At 38.5% G+C, this 25,191-nt stretch overlaps 1 protein-coding gene across 3 annotated transcripts in view; it reads right to left on the bottom strand.

Moving 5' to 3' along the window:
* The window catches only part of LOC150096629 (protein phosphatase 1 regulatory subunit 16A-like), a 245,116-nt gene that overhangs the window by 212,207 nt on the left and 7,718 nt on the right, over positions 1 to 25,191 (bottom strand). Inside the window, exons 1-2 of one of the 3 annotated variants that reach the window (XM_090407865.1) lie at positions 18,088 to 18,178; positions 5,750 to 6,265 (exon numbers count right to left, since the gene is read on the bottom strand). In XM_090407865.1, the coding sequence (XP_090263991.1) occupies positions 5,750 to 6,029 (280 nt within the window). In that variant the 5' untranslated portion in view covers positions 6,030 to 6,265; positions 18,088 to 18,178. Of the gene's footprint in view, positions 1 to 5,749; positions 6,266 to 18,087; positions 18,215 to 25,191 lie in introns of those variants that run through there. The other 2 variants (XM_090407864.1, XM_090407866.1) reach the window with 2 other exon arrangements.

The following is a 25,191-nucleotide window of genomic DNA, read 5'->3' as shown; positions in this document are numbered from 1 at the left end:
TCAAGGCTCGATACAGAGGAACAACAACTTGTTTGTCTCTGCATGTTAAAGTATTTTTCAGAAGCCAAGTGATTTGATGAGCTGATTTAGCCACTTTTGCAATGTGCCCCCTAAACTTCAATTCCCTATCCACCAACACTCCCAAATCCCTGGCCTCATCAATCTCCTGGAGTACGGTTCCACCAATGTGATATACTGCTGCTATTCTTTTCACCCCAAAATGCATAACCTTACACTTTGCCACATTAAATTGACATCCATTTTTCCTAGCCCAGTCCTCCAAACTATCCAAATCATCCTGTAAAATTTTGACATCCTGTGCACTCACAATTGCTCTACCCAACTTTGCATCATCAGCAAACAAGTGAACACTTCCTCTCAGATAATTTCCTATATTATTGATGAACAAATTGAAAAGTAGTGGTCCAAGAACAGAGCCCTGCGGCACACCACTAGTCACAAGCCGTCTTTTAGACTCCACTCCTGCATAAACCACTCTCTGGTATCTCTCCTTCAACCACCCTCCTATCCATCTCACCAACCCTATATCTATCCCCATCTGCTCCAGTTTACTGATTAGGGTTCCATGTGGTATCCTGTCAAAGGCCCTGGCAAGGTCCAGTAGTATCACTGTAAACCCATTACACCTATCCAGTTCAGCCGTCACTGTGTTATAAAACATGAGCAAGTTACTGAGGCATGATCAACCCTTCACAAAACCATGTTGTCCCCCATACAATATCCCATTTTCATCTATCCAATCCTGTATTCTTTTCTTGACTAATTTCTCTAAGAATTTGACAATGATTCCTGATATGCTAATCGGTTGGTAATTTACAACAGCAGTCTTGGAACCACCTTTATGCAGTGGAACTATTTTCCCCTCTTTCCACCCCCTCGGGACTAACCCAGACCGGACTCAAATTAAACAAAATGGTCAAGGGTACTGACAATTCTTTAGCTGCTTCTCGTATGACACGAGCTGGTATACCATCCAATCCCACGGATGTATTGACATTGAGGTTATGCAATAGACTACTCACCGCCACTTCATTCACCACAATTCCCATATAATCTACTGGTTTATTCGTTTCTGCAATGTCACTCACCACCTGGATGATATATACTTGCAAAGTGCTCACTCAGTAACTCAACTATATCAACTGATTCAGTTACCTCCCTACCATCAGCATTCTTTAAAATCATTCTGCCATGTACATTTTTCCTTTTACTTGCTACATATCTAAAAAACTGTTTAGGATTCTCTTTAGCCTGCATGGCCAATGTTCTTTCGTAATCCTTTTTTGCATTTTTTACCACACTCGTTACCCTTCTGGCCTGCGCTTTATACCGTTCATGTGCCTGCCGGTCACCTTTCTCCTTAAATTCCCTCCATAGTTGTTTCTTTTTTTGCAGCTCAAGCTTAATGGTGTTATTCATCCATTTAACCCCTACTTGATTTATTATTTGGACTCTAGGTATACAGTCAGCCACTGCTTCATGCAAACACTTCTTAACTGCCTCCCATGCACTATCAACTTCTAGTCCTTGCAGTTGTACATGCCATGGCACTGAACCAATCAAACTCCTAAGCTTGTCATAATTTCCAGCCCGATAATTCCACATGTACCCTGTCTTAATTGAAAATTCCACATCTTTAGCCACCTCCCAAGTCAAGACCCTATGATCACTCTCACCAATTGGTGGCAATGTGTCATATTTGTTATAGCCAAATCTTCAGATGTAATTACTAGGTCAAGAACTCTCTGACCACTAGTATTTTCCATTACATGCTGTCGCAGATAGTTATCCCTTAATAACCGCATAAAATCCAATTCCTTCCTCCCGTGTGTCTTCTCATCACTCCAATCAATGCGACCATAGTTGAAATCTCCCATAATAATTACCCTCCTTCCACTCATTTCTTCTATTTGCTTTTGCATACTGTCACCACCATCTTTTCCATCACCTGGTCTATAGCAGCACCCAATTGTATATTTAGTTCTGCTAGCCACAATCTCACACCAAATGGCCTCAAATGTGCTCTTTTCTCTATCCTGCAATTCAACTTCTATTCTCCTTGGCTGTAGCTCATCAGCTATCATCAGCAATACTCCTCCCCCCATTTTATTCTCCCTGTAATTCCTGAACACACTATACTCATCACATTCAATCCCACTAGCTATATCATCTACAGTCAGCCATGATTCACTAATACCAATAACCTGTGGTCTGGAAGTGTCAACCATGGCCAAAAACTCTTCCTTCTTGTTCCTAATACTCCTAGCATTAGTGTATATGTATTTAAGACCCCCATTAGCCCCAACAACACTACCTTGATGCCTTATATTAACTATCCCACTCTGATTTGTTGTCCTTATTCGCTCGGGCATATTATATTCATTCATACATTCAACTGCCTTCCTAAGGACTGTATATCTACCCCCCTCCTAATATATCCAGTTTCCCTGAATTTGCACATCCATTACATTCAGCAACACTTTCTCAAGTCTCCTTACACCATAACCATTCAAATGCAAGCCATCCATCTTATATAGATCCTTTCGCCCATCGAACTCACTCCACACATCCACACCACTCGTCATACATAACCCACGCATAAAGTCATTCGCAATTATGGCCCTCCTTTTAAACATTTCACTGTCATACCGTGGCAAAAGACTAATCATTCTAACTCTCTCACTCTTTTCTTTTGCTACCTTAAACAATTCATTCAGGTCTTCTATCATTTCCATTTTATCTCCTTTCAAATCATTCGTACCTGCCACAAAAATCATTTCTTTCACCCTTTCCTTTTGCTCTCTAACAGACTCAGTTACATCCTTTATGGTCGCACCAGGTTGGTATGATTTTGTCAAATCCTTTACTAACACACCTCGTACTAACGAGTCTCCATACAGCACTCTATCCTTCATTTTGTTCATATTCACACTCATACGCCTATTTTTCCTGTCATATTTTTTATTATTGGTTGGTTCAATTCAGTCGACTTTTGCTCATACGCTCTAGCTGCTGTTTTGCCCTTTGTATCGCACCATTCAATAACGCGATCTCACTCATTGCATCTATCTCGTCTTTTTTATTTTCTGTAAAACCATTAATACTATCATTCACACTCTCACAATTCTCTGGTACAACCTCGCTGTTTCTTGTCATATCCCTATTTTCTTCATTCTGAAGTTTGACAAAAATATCACACTCACGATCCGAAATACACTTCAATTCCTCATTCTCCCTACATTTTCTACACACATTCACTCCTTTATTATCATCTAACCACACTCCGCAAAGCGTACATTTCGCAGATAGTACACTGAATCATCTCCTTTACATTACCGTTCTTGAAAGAAGATGGCAAACCATCATTACTGGCTGCCATTTTCCTTCGTACTGGAGCCATACTTACTAGTAACGTATTTTATCAAATTATAAATTATAAACACCAAAAACACACAAACAGATGCACTAAGATACGCAATGCAAACAAAACTAAGCAATATTAAAGTAAATTTATCAACGATAACTGAAAATAACGCTTATCTTATCTGGAGCTTTAACGAACACTACACACTACGAATCCCTCTAGCGGCGACTTCCCGACATAGATTATGTTATAAAACACTTTAGTACACTAACTACACTAATAAAACTACAATAATATACTAAAATTACACAATTAAATCTAACAAAATATTAATAAATCAACAAAAATCACAAATCTTTCAGGAGCTCTCTGACAGTACGTCCTTTCACCAGCTAGCCTCGACACCAGATGAATGCAATGAGCCTTGTGGGACATTGGTTGCACAGTTAGAAGCATCACATGGATGAAGTAACAAATCATGTAAGAGCTTTAAGTGTGTGTGTGTGTGTGTGTGTGTGTGTGTGTGTGTGTGTGTGTGTGTGTGTGTGTGTGTGTGTGTGTGTGTGTGTGATAATAATCCCATACGAGAGGTTGAGTAACCCTATAGTATGTTGCTACTATGGATGGAAAGGATCTTGTTTACATTTAGTTTAAAGAGCTGTAGACTGTATTCTATGGGAAAGCACATAAGATGGGAGAATATTCCAGAGGAAAGCAGTGAAAGAGATTAACGAGGAGGAGAAATTTGTTCTGTGAGTTTGAACTGTAAAGGGGTATTGAGAAGTTATTGTGTTTCAATGAATTTAAACAGAGGGTACAAATTATTGATGTCAGTTTAGATGAACATCTGCAGCAGTAGCATTTATAGAAGATGATAGGCAGCAGAAACGGAATGCAATGTGAGAGTGGGTGGAATAAATTGGTGAGAGAGATGAGTCATTAATCAACCTAATTGCTCTCTTCTATATTATGTCAAGCATTTTAGAGGAACCACCCCAAATGTGGGAACAGTATTCAATTGTTGGGCAGATTTGGGATCGAGTAAAAGAGAAATTCTAATTTTTTTTTTTTAATGCAAAGGAAGCAATAGGTGTAATGTGTTTATGCCAAGAGATGTTTGATGATAATAATCTCAAGAAGAAATATCTCATCTTGTATATAGATTTGAGTGCTGTTAGGAATAGGATAGCAAGGGAATTTTTTTTAATGAGAGATAAGGCAGAACTATGTTTTGCTAGCACTGAAACTGACAAGGTTAATATACAGTCCTACTGAAGAATGTTTTGGAGATCAGAATTTTGGGTAGAAAAGACTGCTGTTCTGGAGGTTGTGGTGGTTTTGTGTAGAGCATGGTTTGTAGAATAAGGAGAAGATTAGTGTGCTGTCATCAGCAAAGCTGTGTATTTGGTTTGTAGTCAATTGGAGTAAGTCGTCATTGATATATAGAAAGAAGAGAGTGGGTGAGTGAGAGAACAGAACTATCTGGAATTGCAGTGTTAGCTGTAGAGTTTAGAGAATAAGAAACTCTGAACCATCACATGTAGTGTGCATCTGGTCAGAAAGCTTGCAATACAGCTACAGTAGTCACAAGATAGGCCAAATGATGGGAGCTTACTTTGTGCCACATACCAAACTAACAATCTCCATCCTCTTAAAGGTCAGGGAAAAAACCTGTGCCAGCAACTGACTAACTCTGGAACCAATCGAAGAAAGGTCTAGAAAAAGTTCTGGTTGTGACTAGAATTGAAAAAGAAATTGGTCTTTCTTTCTTTGGAAGGCCTAGTACTTTTCTATTAGTACATAGGACTTTTGTATTATTCTTATGCTTAATAAATACCAATGATGATTTTTCATTCTTGCTTTCATTTTTCTTACATATTCTTTATTTATTGTTTCTCTGAGCAAAAAATGAAAAAAGAAAGGAACTCCAGATTGACCAGCTTTTCAATAAAATGGTGGTTAACCACACAGGCAATGTATCTGCAAACCTAATCTGCAAATGTACAAAGTTCAACTGGATGAATGAAGGGAACGGATTATAATGTATAACAATCGAACTGATGAAATGGTCAAATCTTGGAACCCTAATAAAGATAATGTAATAAAAAGCATTATTACATTATCACAGCTTAAAGGGCCAAAAATATTTTTGAAACAATAAAACGGAGTGAGAAGCAAGTTCTTTGCATAGAGGGGGGTTGGTGAGTGGAATGCATTGCCTGAGTGTGTTGTGGATGTGGACACATCGAATCAGTTTAAGAAGCAGTTGGATGAGCATTATATGCAATAGTGAGTACCTCTCATGATGAGTCTCTGACTCCATGGAGATCAAATGTTGATGATAATAATAATAATAAAACTTACCTTCTTCAATATCATTTCTTGCAGCAGCTTCCAGAAGCATAACATTAGGAACAAAATGAACTTTATATTCCTTCTTCTTTTTCAATTTTCGGCTCATATTTACCTCCGTCTTTTTTCTTTTATTGTTGGCATGTTCCTTTTCATGCTGACTCCATTTCTTCAACTGCTGTAATCGTCTTTTTTTTGCATGTTTTAATCTTTCTTGTGTACTTAATTTCTCAATATGGACCATCTCAGCAACCAGCTCAGAGTGCTCAGCCATGGCATGTGGTAATAACATATGGGATCTTTACCACATATCAAATCATTTGGTACTTTATCAATTCTTTCAAAATCAAGATAATTTAAGATTTGAAATGTAATCATGAAGTACAACAGATATGGATGGATACATTATTTTATAGGTTCGTTTGCACACAGTTAAGATGATCAAGAGTGAGTTTATATAAATATGCAGCAAATAAGTACATTTTCACTCAATTCATTACACATCGGCAATAATTTAGTCTTCTGCATCTGTATCAGAAAGAAAGAAAGGTACAATTTACAGATTTATGGTAACTTGCAAATTTTAATTTTCCAGTTTATAATATTTTCAAAGCTTCAGCATAAATAAAATAAATAAGAAAAAAAAGGCACTAATATTAAAATACAAAATATTTTTTTATGGAAATCATAAATAGTATCTAATTAACTTATGAATGTACCATTATTACACTAAGGATATTTGCAGGTAACAACAAACAGGAAATAATGTGTGGAAAATTAGTCAAATAAAACTTATCAGAAAGACAATTTACTGAAAAAGCAATTCATTATAACTACATTCACCAACCAATTCAATGAAATATATTTAATAGAAACAAATAATTTGATGCACAGCATCTTGTGAAAACAAGCAATTGAATAACAAAAATCAGTCCACGTGGTTAGCCTAGTGGTTGTGCGCTTCGCAACCATATGACTGGGGAAGGAGTGTCCTAGGTTCGATTCACGTCGATGACGTCAGGAGCTGAAGGATCTTCCTCAGCCATAGTCAAGTTAGCCGGTCTTGAGCGTGGACAGTAGGGTTTTTTTCCCAGTTTATCCTGGGGTTTTTCATCCCAAAAAGCAGGCAAACCGGCCTTGAGAACTCAACGCTACAGGACATAGGATATACCGGGGCGTAGGGCTGACCGCCTTATCCTGTGAATGGTTTGAGGTCCGATGATTAACAAACCCTCGACACTGCAAGGTAAAAAAGAGAGTAAAAAGGAAAATGAGAAATGATGATGAGAATAACAAAAACCATCTATTGAATGACAATCCGTCTTCCTTCATTCCAGCAAGATGAATGAAAAGCAGTTTGATCAAAAAAAAAAATCAATAAATAACTGTAGAATAATTTGTTAATAAAAATGAAAAAAAGCATCTATATCAAAATACTTGAATATCACTTTGCAGACAAGGAAAATGAAATGCATAGGTTATAACTAGAATGACACAGGGGGTAAATATAATTTTTTTTTTGTCATTTTTCTCCCAAGAAACTGAATTTTCATCCTGCACAGGGACACACTAGGCCGAGAAAACATGAAATTTGCAGATTAAAAAATAATAGTGGGAGAGTAGATAGCACAGTGTGTAGATGGTGGATTAAGCGGTATAGCCAGTACGCTGTGTAGCAGGATGCCTTTCCATGATAAGTCCAGGGATTCCATCAATGTGTTACATAATAATACTAATCAATGTGGAGCTCTTGGTGCAACATGATAGGACCATGTTTTCTGATGTCTGCCAAAAAGAACTTAACTGCTAAGTGCATGAGTGCTGTTTTGTTCAACAGCAAGGAGTGGAACTGAGGGCATGCGATATTGTTAGACATATCTGAAATGAAGTAAGTGAGTTCAAAACCGTAGTACAGTTATGATCACAATTAAATAGTTACATATAGCATTTAAGTCAAATGGATTTTTTAGGAATGGTCTAATGTTAGGAGTCCAGATTGTTATGCTGCGACATTTTTTGTGACATCCATTCAGACCAACGACCACTACAAGCCATCCTACAAATTGACCAAAAGAAGAAGAAAATACTGGCAATCTCATGCCATGCAAAGTGACCCAAATATTTAGATTCTGATTTGTTTAAACAATCTGTTGATCAAATAAAATAGAATAATATCACAATTTTCAATTATGACATTGAAAAGAATGATGCCATGCTCTTGGAAAATCTATCCAAGTGCATGGAAAATTCTAAAGTCAATCAAGAACACTCCAAAAAAAAGAAAGAAAGACTCTCCATACAAACCTTGCATTTACTAAAATAGAGAAGAGACTTGAAAGATACACCAAACTCGCAATTTGAACATAAAATTATTTGCAAAGTATTATCATTATCCAAGACCCCATGGAGTCAGACTCATCTGGGAGGTCCTTTTATCATACACACAGCTCATTATACTGTGTGCTTTAAACACACTAAAATTCACTGCAAACACCACACTCTCAGGCAAGGCATTCCAATCATTCACAACTGTGCATGAAAAAAACCTGCTTCTCACTTCCCTACTCACACCCTCTTTTATACAGTTTCCAGGGATGACCTCTGGTTCTCCCACTATTTTCTGTAGAACCTCTCCAGCATTGATCCTATAAAACCCCTTACTAACTTGTCTCTATCATATCTCCCCTCTTCCTCCTGTCCACCAAATCTGCAAGTAGCATCTTCTCAATCTTTCTTCATACTCGACATTCCAGAGGTTAGAAACTACCGTAGTCAGTCACCTCTGTACCCTTGCCAACATCTCTTCATCCTCCTGAAAACCAGGTGACCAAATCTGGGCACAATAGTCCATGTGTGGCCTAATCAAAGCCTTATGCAATAGAACAAGAATCTCCCTACTTCTACAAGTCAGTGTCTTTTGCATCATTCCCAGAAGCCTTTGTGTTGCCCTCACAATTTTGGCTATGTGTCCCCTAAATTTCAGATCCTTACCCACTATCACTCCCAGATCTCCTATTTCTTCAACCTCCGACAACATATCCTCACCAAGCATAAATTCTGCATCCCATCTTTGTTTTCCAAAATTTAAAAACCTTACATTTTGCAACATTGAACTCACATCCCCATTCCCATGTTAAATCACTCAATTTATTCAAGTCTTCTTAAAAGGCCACAACATCTTCTCTACTCTTCATGGTTCATCCCAACTTTGCATCATCTGCAAACAACTAAATATCTCCATCTAAATCTTCACCAATATCATTAATATACAAGTTAAATAGCAATGCCCTAAAACAGACCCCTGAGGTACACCACTAGTAACTTTCCTTTTCCTGAATATCACTCCCCCATACACAACTTGTTGATACCTATGAGATAGCCAGTCTCCAATCCAATGCACCAATCCAATATCCAACCCCATCTGCTCTAGTTTGACTATCAAGTTATCATGCGGTAATCTATCAAAAGCCTTTGCAAAATCCAATTACTGTGTATCCTTCTCCTCTGTTCAAGGAAGCAGTCACCTTATTGTAATAAGTAATTAGATTACTAAAACATGACCTCCCTTTAGCAAATCCATGCTGTCCATCAAAGATAATACCATTGTTGTCAACCCAAATCTGGATCCTAGTTCTCACAAGCTTCTCCAACAATTTAACTACAACACCTGACACACCCAGATAACCTATAGTTTGATGCTTGAGTTCTATCACCTCCTTTATGAAGTGGCACAATCTTGCCCTCACTTCCACTCCTTAGTAACTTGACCCAGTGCAAGACTCACATTAAAAAAAATGTCAAGGCCAGCATCAACTCCCTGGCACATTCCTTCAGAATATGTGGTGATATATTATCAACTCCCACAGCCTTATTTATATCTATTTTGCTCAACTCCACACACACACCTCTTGCTCACTTAGTCAGTCTCTCTTCTCCATCATCAACTGCTATCAATCTCTCCATGAAGTCTCATTCACAAGATTGAAAGGCCTTTATGAACTGCTCATTAAGTATCTCTACCACCCCTTCTGCAACAACTGTCTTTATACCATTTTCTCCAATCAGTGTCATCCTTCCATAATCATTCTTTCTTTTGCTGGCTACACATCGAACGAACTCCTAAGGATTTTTTTTTTTTTTGGCTTCATTAGCTAACTGCTGGTCATACCTAACTTTAGCTACCCTCACCAACCAAGTCACCTGCATTGCCTAGTCTTTGTAGTCCTAATGGAATTGGTTATTTCCACTTCTCTTATGCTGCCTCCTTTTTCTCTGTATCGCATGCTTAATCTCTTTATTCATCCATCTCACACCTAACTAATTTAACCTACTCACCCTTGGAATACATTTAGACATTGCATCTACTAGATAGTTTTTGAAAATCCCACAAGCTGCATTGATCTCTTTTCCAGCTAACTCCTCATTCCATGATACACTTGCAAGCTGTCTCCTGAGCTTTCTTCATAATCCCCCCCCCCCTTTGTAGTTCCACATATAACCTTTTCTTTCCTAACACTGCTGGCAACCACCCAGGTAATCACCTCGTGGTCGCTCTCACCAATTGGTGGGTGATTTGACACCTCATTTATAATTACATCATCTGATGAGATGACGAAATCCATGGCCCTCAATACTTGTGTGCCCTGTTACATACTGTCTAAGGCAGTTATCCTTCAAAAACTCAAGAAACTCATTTTCTTTACTTCCAGTTGCTATCTCATCATTCCAGTCCACATTGTCATAATTAAAATCGCCCATAATGATCACTGTTTTCTTATTTGCTTGGCTAATTTGATTATACATTTCATAGTCACCACCACCCACATTACCTGGTCTATAACAACATCCAACCAAATATTTCATTCCATTCACCTCTATCTCACACCATGCTTCCTCAAAACCACTGGCACCATTTCCCTCTTGCATCTCTACTTTGTATGGACATAACTCTTTCTCTATCATCAATAGCACTCCCCATACAGTTCATTTCGTCCTTCAAACTCATTCCACACATTAACAAACTGTACTCCCCTCTCCTCACACATTCCAGCCAACATCATTCATAATCTTTGTTATCCACCTCATCTCATCATAGTCATACCTAGGCAACACGCTTACTACCATTCCTGTCACACTATTCTCTTTTATTCATCTAAGTGGCCTCCTGATTATCCATTCTGACGTGCTTCTTGTCCTCTGTCAAGTCATCCGTACCTATTAAAACCATCAATTTCTTTGCTCACTCCCTCCCCATATCCAATGCCTCAATCACTCTACTCATTTTACCGCCTGGAAAACATACCTTGTGCATCCTCTCATCCAGCACACCTTTAATAATGGAGTCACCATACCAACGCCACTCGCTCGTCTTTCATTAACTCTTTCGTACCTACTTGATTTGTTTTAATCGTTTTCACCCAAATTTTCTTAATTTCACTCTGCATCCATTTCATCTCTTGCCTCATCCAACCCAATTCAAATTTCAAATCTCGAGTCACGTTCTCTCTATCATTCAATCTTTCTAATTTTTGAACTCTCGACTCCTGCTTCACACTTTCACTCTCATTTATCCTTTTGAGTTTCCGTATTAAGAAGATCCCAGAGGACTATCAAACCTACAAGGAAAAAAAAAAGACTGAGAAATGCCACTGAATCTAAAAAGAGTTGAAAGAGAATTAACTATGAATAGGCCAATCCCCACAGCACTACTAGAGCAAGATGCAAGACACACAAACAGAACAGAAATGTAAAAGATAGTACAAGACTTCTACAATGACCGTTTTGCAACAAAAATTCTTTAACTGAATCCAAACTTTATAATATATATATGATATACCAGAAGTGCTCCCAGACAAAATAGAACATGCACTCAAAAATGTGAAACCAAATACAACTCCCAGTATCAATCAGATGAAAATTGAGGATATTCAACAAGGAGGACCACAACTTTATAAAGCTGTTGGAAGAAGTTTTTCCACTTGGTTATACTATAAATTAAAGATACCAAAAAATTATATATTTGGTTTAATCCTTTATCCAAGTGTAAGCAAACAAGTTTGCACCTGAACTATTTCCAGGACTGGGGCAACTCGTATATAGAAGCTTATGACTTCACATCACTTTCCTTAGCTACTTGGTTTAATCCTTTATCCAAGTGTAAGCAAACAAGTTTGTGCCTTAGCACTAAGACAAGTGATGTGAGGTCATAAGCTTCTATATATGAGTTCCCCAGTCCTGAAAATAGTTCAGGCACAAACGTGTTTGCTTACACTTGGATCAAGGATTAAACCAAGTATATAATTTCTTGATATCTTTAATTTATAAAGCTCTGGCAAAAGATTTACTTGGTACCTAAAAGAAGGAAAAAATACCATCAAAATGGAAGACATCAGAAACAATTCTTCTTTTCAAAAAAAAAAAAAAAAGGCAACACAGAAGACATCAAGAATTACCATCCTATATGTCTTCTATCACACACAATATATATATATATATATATATATATATATATATATATATATATATATATATATATAAGTTTATGACAAAAATTATATCAAACAGAATCAAAACCACCCTTCAAGAAAATAACAGCAAAGAACAAGCAGGATTCTAAGTTGTATAAAGAGGGTGTGAGCAGGTTTTTTGAATGCAGAGTTGTGAATGATTGGAATGCCTTGCTTGAGAGTGTGATGTCCGCAGAGAATTTGGGTGTGTTTAAGGCACTGTATGAGCTGTGTAAAACAAAAGGACCTCCTATATGAGTGACTCCATGGGGTTTTGGGGTAATAATAATAATAATAATAATAATAATAATTTCTTTTAATCTGTCTTTATTATGTTTACAGTTCAAATTTTAATAGAAATTCTAAATACCATGCAGCCAGAGCAGAATTATTAATATCAGTTTGAACTGTTTTATCAAATTGTGCCTTTAAAAATTATTATTAGGATCAGGCCATCCTCAAGGGCTCACTTTAGTGAGGATGGGAGTGGCAAACCTGAGGTATCAGATGCTGGACCATGCCTTACTTCATGAAATAATAATCTGTTATATCATTTGTAGATTAGTCCCTATCCTTCTTGCTCCTCCTCCCCAATGCTATTAGAGTATTCAAGGCTGTAAGTGAATCTTTCCTATTTTGCTATCTCATTTCATCTTATGCAGTGGGAGTTTGCCTTCTCTTCTCTCCTAGGTATTTGCATTACCTAGTAGGCTGAAGTCTCAATCCACTTGGCCAATGTGGGATGAATTGGGACCAAAACCTCTACATATTTGGAAAGAGCCTCTGCAACACTCTACCACTTTTATTTTGATTGCAGTGACTTCACTGCAAAATGCTAATACATCTCATGTATTAGCATTTGCAATCATGGTAGTTTATTTACCACATGGTAGTTTATCCATTGCCAAGCAGAATAATCAGAGCCATGTTCAGGACCTAGGTGGAGGGTCCTGTTCGAGAAGTATATTACATCAACACAAGTCAGTGATATTGTGAACGAGGAATTCAGAAAGTAGGGGATTAATCTTAGGGGTGAACTTTACATAGGCACATGGAATGTACAGGATTTACAGACGGGTACTCTCAATATTGTCTATAAAGAGATGGAGAGGTATAAAATTTACATCATGGGAATTACAGAGATCAGATGGAGTGGAGAAGGCCACTTCGAAAGATAGGATGTAAGCTAGTTTATTCAGGTGATGACTCAAATTATAATGGGTAGTTGTGATACTGAAGAACCCTTTTTTGGTTATAATTCAGTTAATGACAAGATACTTTGTATTATACTTAATGTGCATCCTACCAAAGTGTCAATCATGGTAGTTTATGCACCACACAGATAGGAATGATGAAGAGAGTGAGGAATGCTATGAAACCTACAGATTACCTACTTGTGTCCAGTTGGCTGAGTGGTTAGTGCACCCACTCTTCAACCAACAGGCTGCAAGTTCGAACCCTGCTGTGGGTATGGATGTTTGTGATTGCCTTTAGGTGGGAGATGAATGTCATCACCCAGTGTGAGACCACCACTCTGATTATTGGAGGCTCAAAGTGGGTGAAAAAGTTCCATGTTTGGTCTCTAGAGCAGGTTTCCAGATGATGTTAAAAAAAATTAACTGAAAAATATATAAAATTGATAAAAAATATTAAACAAAAAATCCCTAGACCATCCACAGTATAAAATGTACTATAGGTTTACAAATAACCTTTCCTGGGTGGGAGCAACACATATATATATATATACAGGGTGTTCGGGATAAATTTGACATATTTATAATTAATTATATTTTTCCGTAAGTTACATGTATTAACACACACTTCTCTTCATTTAAAAGTTTGGACCCTTCTTCATTCATATACAAGATGTCAGAAAGGATGGATAGCTGGAACCCACCTGAATCATGGAAGAGAATAACTTGTATCATGATGATTCGTGCCCGCCATCAAAATAAGGATATTACGACTGCTGCCCAATGCTCCCTGAATACAGTAAAAACAATCAGGCATGAACTAGAGACTTGCAATGGTGACTACGAGGATGTAGCAAGAAGAAAGATCCCTAGCAGACGATCTGATTGCGTTCGTACAGCAGAATTCCTCGCAAATCTGCAGGAACAGGTGTTGAAGAACCCTGGCATTGGAATTCGGGCTTTGTTCGTGGAGTTGCTAACTGTAGTCAAGCCCTGGATAACAAGGGTAGCCAATGGTAGGCCGTATGTATGGCAGCAGGATTCGGCCCCTTGCCACACCTCTGGGAAAAGTCAAAAATGGTTGTCTGAAAATTTCTACGACTTCACCAGTCCAAATGTTTGGCCTCCAAACTCCCCAGACCTTAACCCCATGGATTATTTTGTATGGGGCGCAGTTGAAAAAGACACCAATCGCACTTCCAGTAATACAAAAGCCCAGTTAATGGATAAAATTAAAACAGTTTTTGCGGCCCTTCCCAGGGAGACTGTAGCATCAGCTTGTTCGAGGTTCCGAAGCAGAATTGAAGCTGTGATCGATGCTAATGGTGGTTATTTTGAGTAAATCTTGTTGATAGTATTGTAATTAACTCTGCCTGTAATGTTTTTTTGTCAATTCATTAAATTTAATAGATACAAAGAAGATTTTCTTTTTCCTTACGAAACTGTCAAATTTATCCCGAACACCCTGTATATACATACACACACACACATATATAAAACTGTTTTGGACTGACTACTAAAGACAGCTGTACTTTTCTTAGGGAATTTTAATGCAAAAGTGGGAAAGAGTATAAGTTAGGCCTGAATGTGGCATGTTTAGTCTGAGTGAAAATGCAAAACCAGTGGTGAAAAACTTGGAATTTGCCCATGCTAACACATTAGTTATTACCAAGCTTCCAGAAACACCCATAATAAACCTATGCTTGGACATCTAACTGATAGGTCAAGACACCAGATTGATTACATCCTGACTCTCCAACAGTGGAAGACAAGCATCTCTGATGTACATACTTGTCCTGAGCAGACTGTGGATAAACCATCAGCTACAAGGGTGTGCTGAAAAGTTGTGATAATCACCATGAAGGAAATGAGGTAGAACCATGTAACTTACACATTATTCTACATGTTGTAGAATATGTAGCATCATTTGCAATCCTCTGAGAAAAAAAGTCTTTCCCTTATTGCATAAACCAGTCCTCAGCTGCAGATATGACTTCATCTGAGGTAAATTTTGTTCTTTTCAAGTGTTTCTTTAAATTTGAGAATAGGAAATAGTCAGATGGGGCCATGTCTGGCAAACAGGGTTAGTGAAGTAGACACTGAAAGCCCAAGATATATTGTCTGTTGGATTTCATGAGTATTGTGAGCAGGTGCCTTGCCCTGCAAAAGCAACACAGAAGGTACTTGTCATTGTCTTTAAGGATTACACCATCCATATCCCTAAAGACAATGACAAGTACCTTCCCTGCTGACTTTTGGGTTTGGAACTTCTTTGGCCATGGAGAACCTGTGTCTCCATTTCACTGACTGTTGTTTGATCTCTAGGTCATAGTGATGAAGTCATGTTTCATCAACAATCACAATATGAGTCAAACAATTTGCATTTGATTTCTCAAAATGACCCAAAATGATTTGAAGTGACAACACGCATTCTCTCTTTTGGTCAGGATTCAAACATTTGGGGGACCCATTTCATTGAGAGCTTCTACATATCCAGATGTTGGTGGATAATGATCCCAACTTGTTCACTGGATATCCCCAGAGTCTTTGCAATGTTTCTGGCTGGTATTCATCTATTATTAAGGATCATGTCATACATTGCATCGATGTTTTCAGTGCCCTTCCCATAATGCACAGCATTATATACATGTCCATAAGTTTATGTGCCTTGAATTATGGGTTCCTAAGGCAACTGATGTGAAGTCATTAGCCTCTATATACAAGAAGCCCAGTCATGAAGTTACTTCACGTGCAACACTTGCTTACACTTGGATAAAGGATGAAACCAAGAATATAATCTTGGCATCTTTAATTTATAAAAATTGTATGTTTTGCAACAGCACTCATAACGATGCCATTCATTATCCCAAGTTGAACATAACTCAAACCAAATCCGTTTTATGTACTATAAATGTTTTTGGTCATTTGTAACATACTCTTGCAACATGTGAATAATTTTATCTAATTTTGTAAAGATACAAATTGGTTGCTTTAAATCAAACCTGAGATTGTTAGCAAAGACATACAGTTTACATAATTTACAATATACATACAGTGGATAATCATGGTATTAGCTAATTCAACAAAGAACATATTTTATATGTAAAACACATTTCCACAAAAAAAAAAAAAAAAAAAAAAAAACTGGGATGTGCAGATACTTAGACAGTTCTGAGTGTAATCATCTGGTGTGAGACTATCATAGCTTGAAAAAGTGACTTTTAGAGCAGAATTTATAATTTACCTAACTCTTTGCCCACCCATAGTATTAATGTATATAGGTTTACAATATATGTACTACATAATAATCACCAAAATAATGCTTGAAGTTGTAATGAGAATTGCTTTACTACACCAGTTTATTTACTAATATGCTGAACTTCGATCTCAGGATGAGGACTTTCGACAATTTAAAATTCCAGAAAAAATCAAAGTTATGATGCGTAAGGCACATGCTTCCTGTTATTTCTATATTTGTAATTCGGATTTGTTCTCTTTCCTGGAATACGAAACTGATAAATATAAATATAGTAACAGAAATACGTTTATTAGCAGCACATTTTGTGCAATACACCAAGTTCTGGGGATCTCCCTCCGTCCAAGTACTCATCTGCTACGTTTTCGGTCTTTCCTAGTACTGTAATGAGAATCGAACTCAGGTCTTAACAATCAAATACACATAATATAATAACCAACCGAGGTTATTATGTGCATTTGGAGAGGGAATATAACCATATAAATTAAGTGCCTTATTGGCGCAAGAGGGAGAACAACGGAACAATAGGCCCTTCGATAGGAAAAGACTAGAGGTCAATTCTCGTCGTGATATGAAGGTGAATATCAATACGAGGGTAGAAGTGTTTTTTTTTTTTTCCCTTCTCCCCTAGGTTTTTCATCACGCATAGAGACAAACTGCCGAGAACACGCGCAATTTACAGATAAAAATACCATTGGTGGTGGGCAATATATACCTTTGTGTGTACTTGGAGAATTAGGTATGAGAGACGGTGAGTTGTGTGCGTTGTAGAGTATTTTCATACGAATGAGTCCTTGGAGGTGTAACGTTGTTACTATTACTACAACAGTATTTCCTCACATCTCTGGTGTTATTGTATTACTCATTCGAGTATAGGAATTAGTACCAAGATGTGTATAATCGTGTTGAAATGAACTGATATGACTCAAACTAATTAATGTTTTATTTCATTAATATTAGGACAATAACACTTAATTTAAAAATACGCCTAATCATACATACAAATCACAAAGCTCATTATTTTCTCATGTTAAATTGTAACTATGCAATTTACTGTAAATGTGTGCGCTAAGCAAGTATTACTATTTAAAAGTGAATCGTTTAACACAACCTCATTTTATCATGCTAGTCATGATCCTTCCATCCTTTCTATGATTTGTATTTACAAAATATTGCGGTGAATTTTATCCAGAAAATGTGAAAAATATCCTATATAAACCAGCTATCATTACAGAAAAATACAGCAGTAATTACTTCAGGTATTGCTGAGATTATGAAAAGAGCTGAAAATATACCAGCTGTCTACGTATCTGTGACCTTGGTCCAATTTCCGAAACAAACAGACATAAAAATATTTTGGCCTATCTCAAGAAAAATACAGTGGAAGCAACCTACCTTCAAGTTATTCGGAGTAATTCATTCACCGTATTTTATCCAAATTTGGCAGCAGCATCTTGGTTAATATCAATATGCATTTATACCACTTCTGACCCTACAGTGCCACTATCGACACCGACTGAGCGTACGCTCTTAAATGGCTTACGAAAATCATGTTTTGTGTCAACAAGATTTACCGGTTTCAGTGCAGTGAAAAACAAACACTAATCTAAGATAACCCGCTTGAGTAGTTGTCCCTGAATTACAAGTTCCGTGAAGCATCCCCCCCCACAGCTTTAAAGGGCCGCTTTGAATAGGAAAAACACAGACAAAATCTATTGCACAGAAATTAAAAAAGAACATATATTACCACGACCAAATTTCTCATAAAATGCACTAGTTAGATTGAAAAAATATGGACAGCTGGGCTGGCTAGGATTGGATAAGTAAGGCTAGGGATCTTGGAGTGTTAGTAGATAGCAAGTTGAAGTTAGGGGGGGGGGGGGCAAGTAGCAAAGATTGCAAACAAACTCAAAAGATAATTGCAATACTGAAAAGCACTTTCACATGTAAAAATAAGGATGACATTTTGCTTCTTTACAAGGCCTTGATAAGACATCACTTGGACTATTGCATGAAGAGCTGGTCTCCTGGTTTCTGTTGTGATTCTAATACAAAGTAGAGTGTTAAAAATGATATTAGGATTGTGGAATACTGTTTATGAAGACAGATTGAGAATTTGTAGACTGCAGACACTAGCAAAGGAGAAAGGGTGGTGATGACTGAGCCTTACAAACTTATGAAAGGGTCATACAGGATTTCAGTTGATGGAATTTTTCATTTTATGGAGGGTGGGGAAAGGAAAAGAGAGGATCCTTGGAAGCTGAGAATGAATGCCGCTAAGAAAGGAGTGAGGGCTAGATTTTTCTCTCACAGGGTGGTACATAATTGGAATGGATGTTGTGTGTGTGTGTGCAAAAAGTGTGAATGAATTCAAGAATAAGATGATAGCTGGTGGTGTAGTATGTGGCCTACTTCAATTAGTCCCTGACTCCGTGGAGGTTTCTCTTAATAATAATATCACTATAAACAAGAAAATTACACAATAATGGCATACTTTGGAAAGGCAGGCCATTCTGTAGGCAAAAAAAAATAAATAATGAAAACATCAATACTACACTGAATACACGAAACTTCAAAAGTCTGGTCTGGCACAGCATGGTACTGATACTAAACACAGCATCCGGTAAGATGAAGCTCATCCATTCCACAAAAAAGCAGTTTTAAATATGAACACATTTTCAAAGACAGTTGTTAAGCCCTTGCACATCGGCCTAACTTGAATCAGAATTATTGTCTCTCTCTCTCCACCCTCAACAGTTGGGGAGATTCTAATTTTGTGTAAATATCAAAACTAGTTTTAATATTATTTGTAGTATTCATATTAATTTCCATTTCAGAACAACCGTTTTTAATTGATAAACCAATTGTTGTATGTAAATTGTATTCCTGCTCTTTGATTTGCTTGTTGTTTCTACATATGGATGTATTATTATTTTCAGTATGAAATATCTGTACTTACAAGTTTATTACTGTGTTTATGGTGTAACACTGTTGTTTATAGTTATGTTACAGGTATACCTTTAAAGATTAGAAATATATCACTCTTTCTGCATTTGCTATCCATCATATAATTCAGTGTAATATCAATGATATTCAATTATATTATGTACATGGCAACCTTCCACATGTATACACATCAAGGCCAGATGGCTATGAAAGATAACATTATTATTATTACACGGGAATCTCCATGGAGTCCAGAGACTCACAGTGGGAGACTCACATTACCATTTACACATGCAAAACCTATCATACCTGTCCTTGAACGCATTCACTCTCAGGGCACTCAGCTAATTCTGGCAATCCATTCTACTCACTATTCTCCAAGCAAAAAATCTAGTGTGCACATTCTTACACAACTTCCACAGATGACTCCTAGGTTTTCTCTTTCTATTTGTCACATACTCAAAAATTTCCTTTGTGTCAATCTTATAAAACTCCTTTAATATCTTATAAGTGTCTATCATGTTCCATCTTTTCTGCCTGTTAACTTTTTTTCTGCAACTCGCACACTTTCAATCTATCCTCAGAGGGAGCATTCCATAGATTTCACTAGCTTGTCACTCATCTCTGAATCCACTTTACCACTGATTCCCCAAGAAACCAAAGTGGCCAAATCTGTGCACAGTGGTCAAGATACAGCTGAATCACAGTCTTATAGAAAGGGATAATAACTCCCTTATCTTTACCTGTTAGTATGTTTTTCAACATCTAAATAATCCTTTAAGCTATTTTATCAACTTTTGCAACATGCCCTCTGAACTTCAACTCTTTGTCCACCATTATCTCCACTAGCTTCATCAATTTCCTGCAAACCAGTATTATTGCCATCCTCAGTTTCACATCACAAACAACTGAATATCCCTCCCCTTAATTCTTTCCTTATATCACTGACTTTAAAGAAAAGAGGCCGGCCCTAGTATAGAACCCTGAGGTACTCCACTAGTCACACTCATTCTCCTAGATTCCACTTCACCCCCCCCATTCATGTCACCAGCTTCATATGTCTCAGGAATGAGATGAGAAGTATGAAAGATGAGAATAGGCGAATGGAAGAGATGAATGCAAGGAAAATCAGAGTAAGTGTGAGAGAGAGTTATGGGAATGATAGAAGAGGAGAGAATAGGGGCAGTAGAAGAGAGGGAATGAGAGAGAGAGAGAATGGAAACAGTCAGGGAGAGGGAATGAGAAGAATGCCAGGACAGCAGGTAAGTAGAGGAACACAGAGTAAAAGAGTTAAGAGGAGAGAGAGAGTGAGGGATGCAAGTGAGCAATCAAGGAACAGAGTAGTAAGTGCTATGATGTATGGAGACTTGATGATCCATGGCATGCAAAATAAGATGCCAGAGGAGTGTTTGCCTGGAGGAATGATAGAAAGTGTGGCTATGGCAATTACGCGGGGTGAAAGAGTGGATGAGATGATTGTGATGTTGGGCATGAATGACTTGAGAGGCAATGTAAATCGGGTGGCAAGAGATCTGAGATTATTGCTTGAAGTTGTACAAAAGAAAATGCAGAGAGGAAAGATGTGTGTGTGTTGCCCGGGTATGGTAGTGATAAGCTGAGCAGAAGAGCAGTAATAATGAATAGCATGATAGCCAGAATGCATCAGAAGAGAGAATTAGAATATGTGGATGCTATGCTTGGAGGGCATTTGAGGACAGAAAGCAACTGTATGCAAGAGACCGCTTGCATCTGAATGAGAAAAGGAAAATGCATGGAGTAATAAGGGAATAGAATTTCTAGAATTCTTGAGGGACAAATGTCATAGGCAGCATGTAATAGAGGGAAAAAGAGGTTCAAGAGTTTTGGATTTGGTCATAGCTTCAGAAGAGCTGATAATAACTGAGATGGCATCTCCCCCCACCCCCCCAAGTTGGAGAGAGTGACCATGTGGTTTTGCCTTGGAAGATGAATAGGCAAGAGATCTGAGATTATTGCTTGAGGTTGTACAAAAGAAAATGCAGAGAGGAAAGATTGTGTGTGTGTTGCCCGGGTATGGTAGTGATAAGCTGAGCAGAAGAGCAGTAATAATGAATAGCATGATAGCCAGAATGCATCAGAAGAGAGAATTAGAATATGTGGATGCTATGCTTGGAGGGCATTTGAGGACAGAAAGCAACTGTATGCAAGAGACCGCTTGCATCTGAATGAGAAAAGGAAAATGCTACGACTAATATATACAGCTAAGCTAACACCTTTTTATTCCCGTATACGGGGAGTAGGCGAGGCCATTTAGCCCTATCTAACTTTTGGAGACTGAGTGGGCAGTTCAATCTCCACTGGTACCAATCAGAGATAGATGGCCCAAGGCTATCACTAATTAAGCGTACTCAGTGAAGAGAGACGGCTTAAAATGTGCCGCCATCTCGTGGTCCCTAACACAATATATTTAATGTCTGAAATAATGTGGGTTCTATGGTCGATTTTCTTGAGTTTACAGGACGAAAAACCCGAGTTTCTGGGAGGAAAAACCTGCTTGCCCGTGCCAGAGATCGACTAACTTGGGAACCGGTTGAAAAAAGGCTTAGAAAAATTTCCTCTAGTCGCCGACTAGACTCGAAACCAAGTCTTCCTTTGTGCGGCCAAGCGCCGTGGTTGGCAAACACCACATCCACTGAGCTAAAATGCGTGGAGTAATAAGGGAATAGAATTTCTAGAATTCTTGAGGAACAAATGTCATAGGCAGCATGTAATAGAGGGAACAAGAGGTTCAAGAGTTTTGGATTTGGTCATAGCTTCAAAAGAGTTGATAATAACTGAGATGGCATCTCCCCCTCCCCAGTTGGAGAGAGTGACCATGTGGTTTTGCCTTGGAAGATGAATAGACATGCAGGAGTATCAAAGAAAAGGTAACGTATGTGGAATTATAGGGTGGGTGATTATAATAGTCTTAGATATCAGCTTGGGGCAGTTCCATGGAGGGCAGAATTGGAAGGTCAGGATATCATTAGTGCTTGTGAAATTGAGAAGCAATGGTAAGCTGTATTCCGCGAGCGAAGAGGACACAATTTGGTGTAAAGTGGATGACAAACAATATCAAACAGGAACTGCAGGTGAAAAAGAGATTATGAAAGAGATATAAAGAGAGAGGTGGAAAGCAGATGCATGAAGAATATAAGACAGGCCAGGAGAGTGACTAGTATGGTGAGGAAGGGAAAACTGAAATATGAGAAGAGATTAGCACTAGGATCCAAAGAAAATCCTAGGGAATTTTTTAGCTATGTGGCCAGTAGGATGAGAAATGAAACAAAAATCTACCACCTACTTCTCCAGGATTTCATCCTGGAGAAGTAGGTTTTTATGGACTGATGCAGAGGACATAGTGGAGTTGTTCAATGAACACTTTATTGGAGTATTTCATCCTGGAGAAGTAGGCTTTAACACTAGAGGTTTAGAGGTGCAAGAGGAGACAGTGTGTTCCAAATACTGAGTATTCTGGATGTCAGTAAAGCTGTGGGACTGGATGGTATTTCACCATGGGTTTTGAGAGAATGTGCTAAAGAACTGACAGCTCAGTTGACCCGGCTTTTCAATGAAAGTCTGGCTACGGGAAAGGTACCCTAGGAATGGAAGGAAGTTAAGATAGTGCCATTGCATAAGGGCAGTAGAAGACTGGAAGTGTCTAATTATAGGCCAGTTTGTGTGTCATCAGTAGTTGTTAAGGTCTTGGAGAAATTAGTGAGGGACCATATATAGCACCAGGCAGATGAGGATAATGTTATCTGTGAGAATCAACATGGATTTATTAAGGGGCACTCTTGCTTTAGTAATATGATTGCCTTTTATAATACAGTGACAAGAGCAGTTGATGAGGGCATATACTGCTATTTTTTTGGATTTTGCAAAGGCATTTGACAGGGTGCCACATGATAAGCTGATATTTAAGTTGCAGCACATGGGTTTAGATGTCAGGTTAGTCAACTGGATTCAGGATTGGCTGTCTGATAGTTATCAGAGAATTGTGTATCTTCTTCTTCTGCAGCTTCTCCCACTTAAGTGGGGTCATTGTTGATAATGAGTCTCCTCCACACCTTCCTGTCTTGGGCTGTCACCACATCCAAGTTCTTCATCCTCAAGTCCTCTTCTACCAGCTCCCTCCATCTCTTCTTTGGCCGCCCACGCTTCCGCCTTCCTTGCACATTCATCTGCATGACCCTTCCCACATATTCGTCCTCCCTCCTCATCACATGACCAAACCATCTCAACCTTGCCTCCTGTATTTTTGCTCCTAAGTTCGTAACTTTCACTGTTCCCCTGACATAGTCATTTCTCAGATGATCCTTTCTGGTCACACCGCACATCCACCTAAGCATTCTCATCTCTGCTACTTCCATCCTGCTGATGTTATTTTTCCTCAGGGCCACAGTTTCTATAGCATGTCATAGCTGGCCTCACTACTGTCCTATAGATTTTGCCTTTCAGATTGATCGGCACCCTCTTATCGCATAACACTCCAGCCATCTCCCTCCAGTTCCTCCAACCTGCTTGTATCCTGCATCCCACTTCCTTCTCGGCTCCTCCATCTTCTTCCACTTTTGAACCTAAGTATCTAATGTCTCTCATCTTCCTGATGACATTTCCTTCCAGCTCCAGATCTGTCTCCTGTCTGCCGCCCACTGTGCAACACATATACTCTGTCTTACTTCTGCTCAGTCTCATACCTCTCTCTTCCAGTATTTTTCTCCATCTTTTCAGTTTAGTTCCTGCTTCTTCTCTTGAATCTGCACACAGCAAGATGTCATCTACATACAACATTGTCCAAGGTGCATCTTCTCTCACCTCCTCTGTTACCACCTCCATCACAATATTAAACAGAAACGGACTTAATGCTGACCCTTGATGCAAGCCAACTGTTACTTGAAAACTTTCTGTCTGTCCCAGACAGGTCCGAACACTTGTCTTCACATTTCTGTACATTTCCCGCAACAACCTGACATATTTCTCCGGAACCTTCTCCCTCAGACACCTCCAGACTTCTTGCCTTGGCATTCTATCGTATGCTTTCTCCAGATCAATAAATGCCAGATGTAGCTCCCTTTGTTTCTCTCGATACTTTTCCATCATCTGCCATAACCCAAAGATAGCATCTGTTGTTGACCAGGCATGAAGCCAAATTGTTCCTTTGCAATCTTCACCTCCTTCCTCAATCTACCATCAAGAACCCTTTCTAGGATTTTCATTGTGTGGGACATTAACTTTATTCCTCTGTAATTTTTACAGTCTTGTGCATCCCTTTTACCCTTGTAGATGGGGACAAGAGTACTCTCCCGCCATTCCTCGGGTATATTTTCCTGTTGGCAAACTTTCATGAACAGGTCCCACAGCAGGTCAATTCCCTCTTCCCCTAGTGCCTTCCATGCCTCCATTGGAATTCTGTCGGGGCCCACCGATTTTCCATTCCTCATCCTCTTCATGGCCTCCGTCACTTCCACTCTACTGATGTTCTGCACCATCCCCTCAGAAGGCTGCCCATCTCCTCTGTGAGGCCTTGCATTT

Source organism: Typopeltis vanoorti, chromosome 18, assembly GCF_054136105.1.
Source record: "Typopeltis vanoorti isolate ZY-2024b chromosome 18, IOZ_Tvanoo_1.0, whole genome shotgun sequence".
Taxonomy (NCBI): domain Eukaryota; kingdom Metazoa; phylum Arthropoda; class Arachnida; order Uropygi; family Thelyphonidae; genus Typopeltis; species Typopeltis vanoorti.
This window is presented reverse-complemented; position numbering and strand designations above follow the sequence as displayed.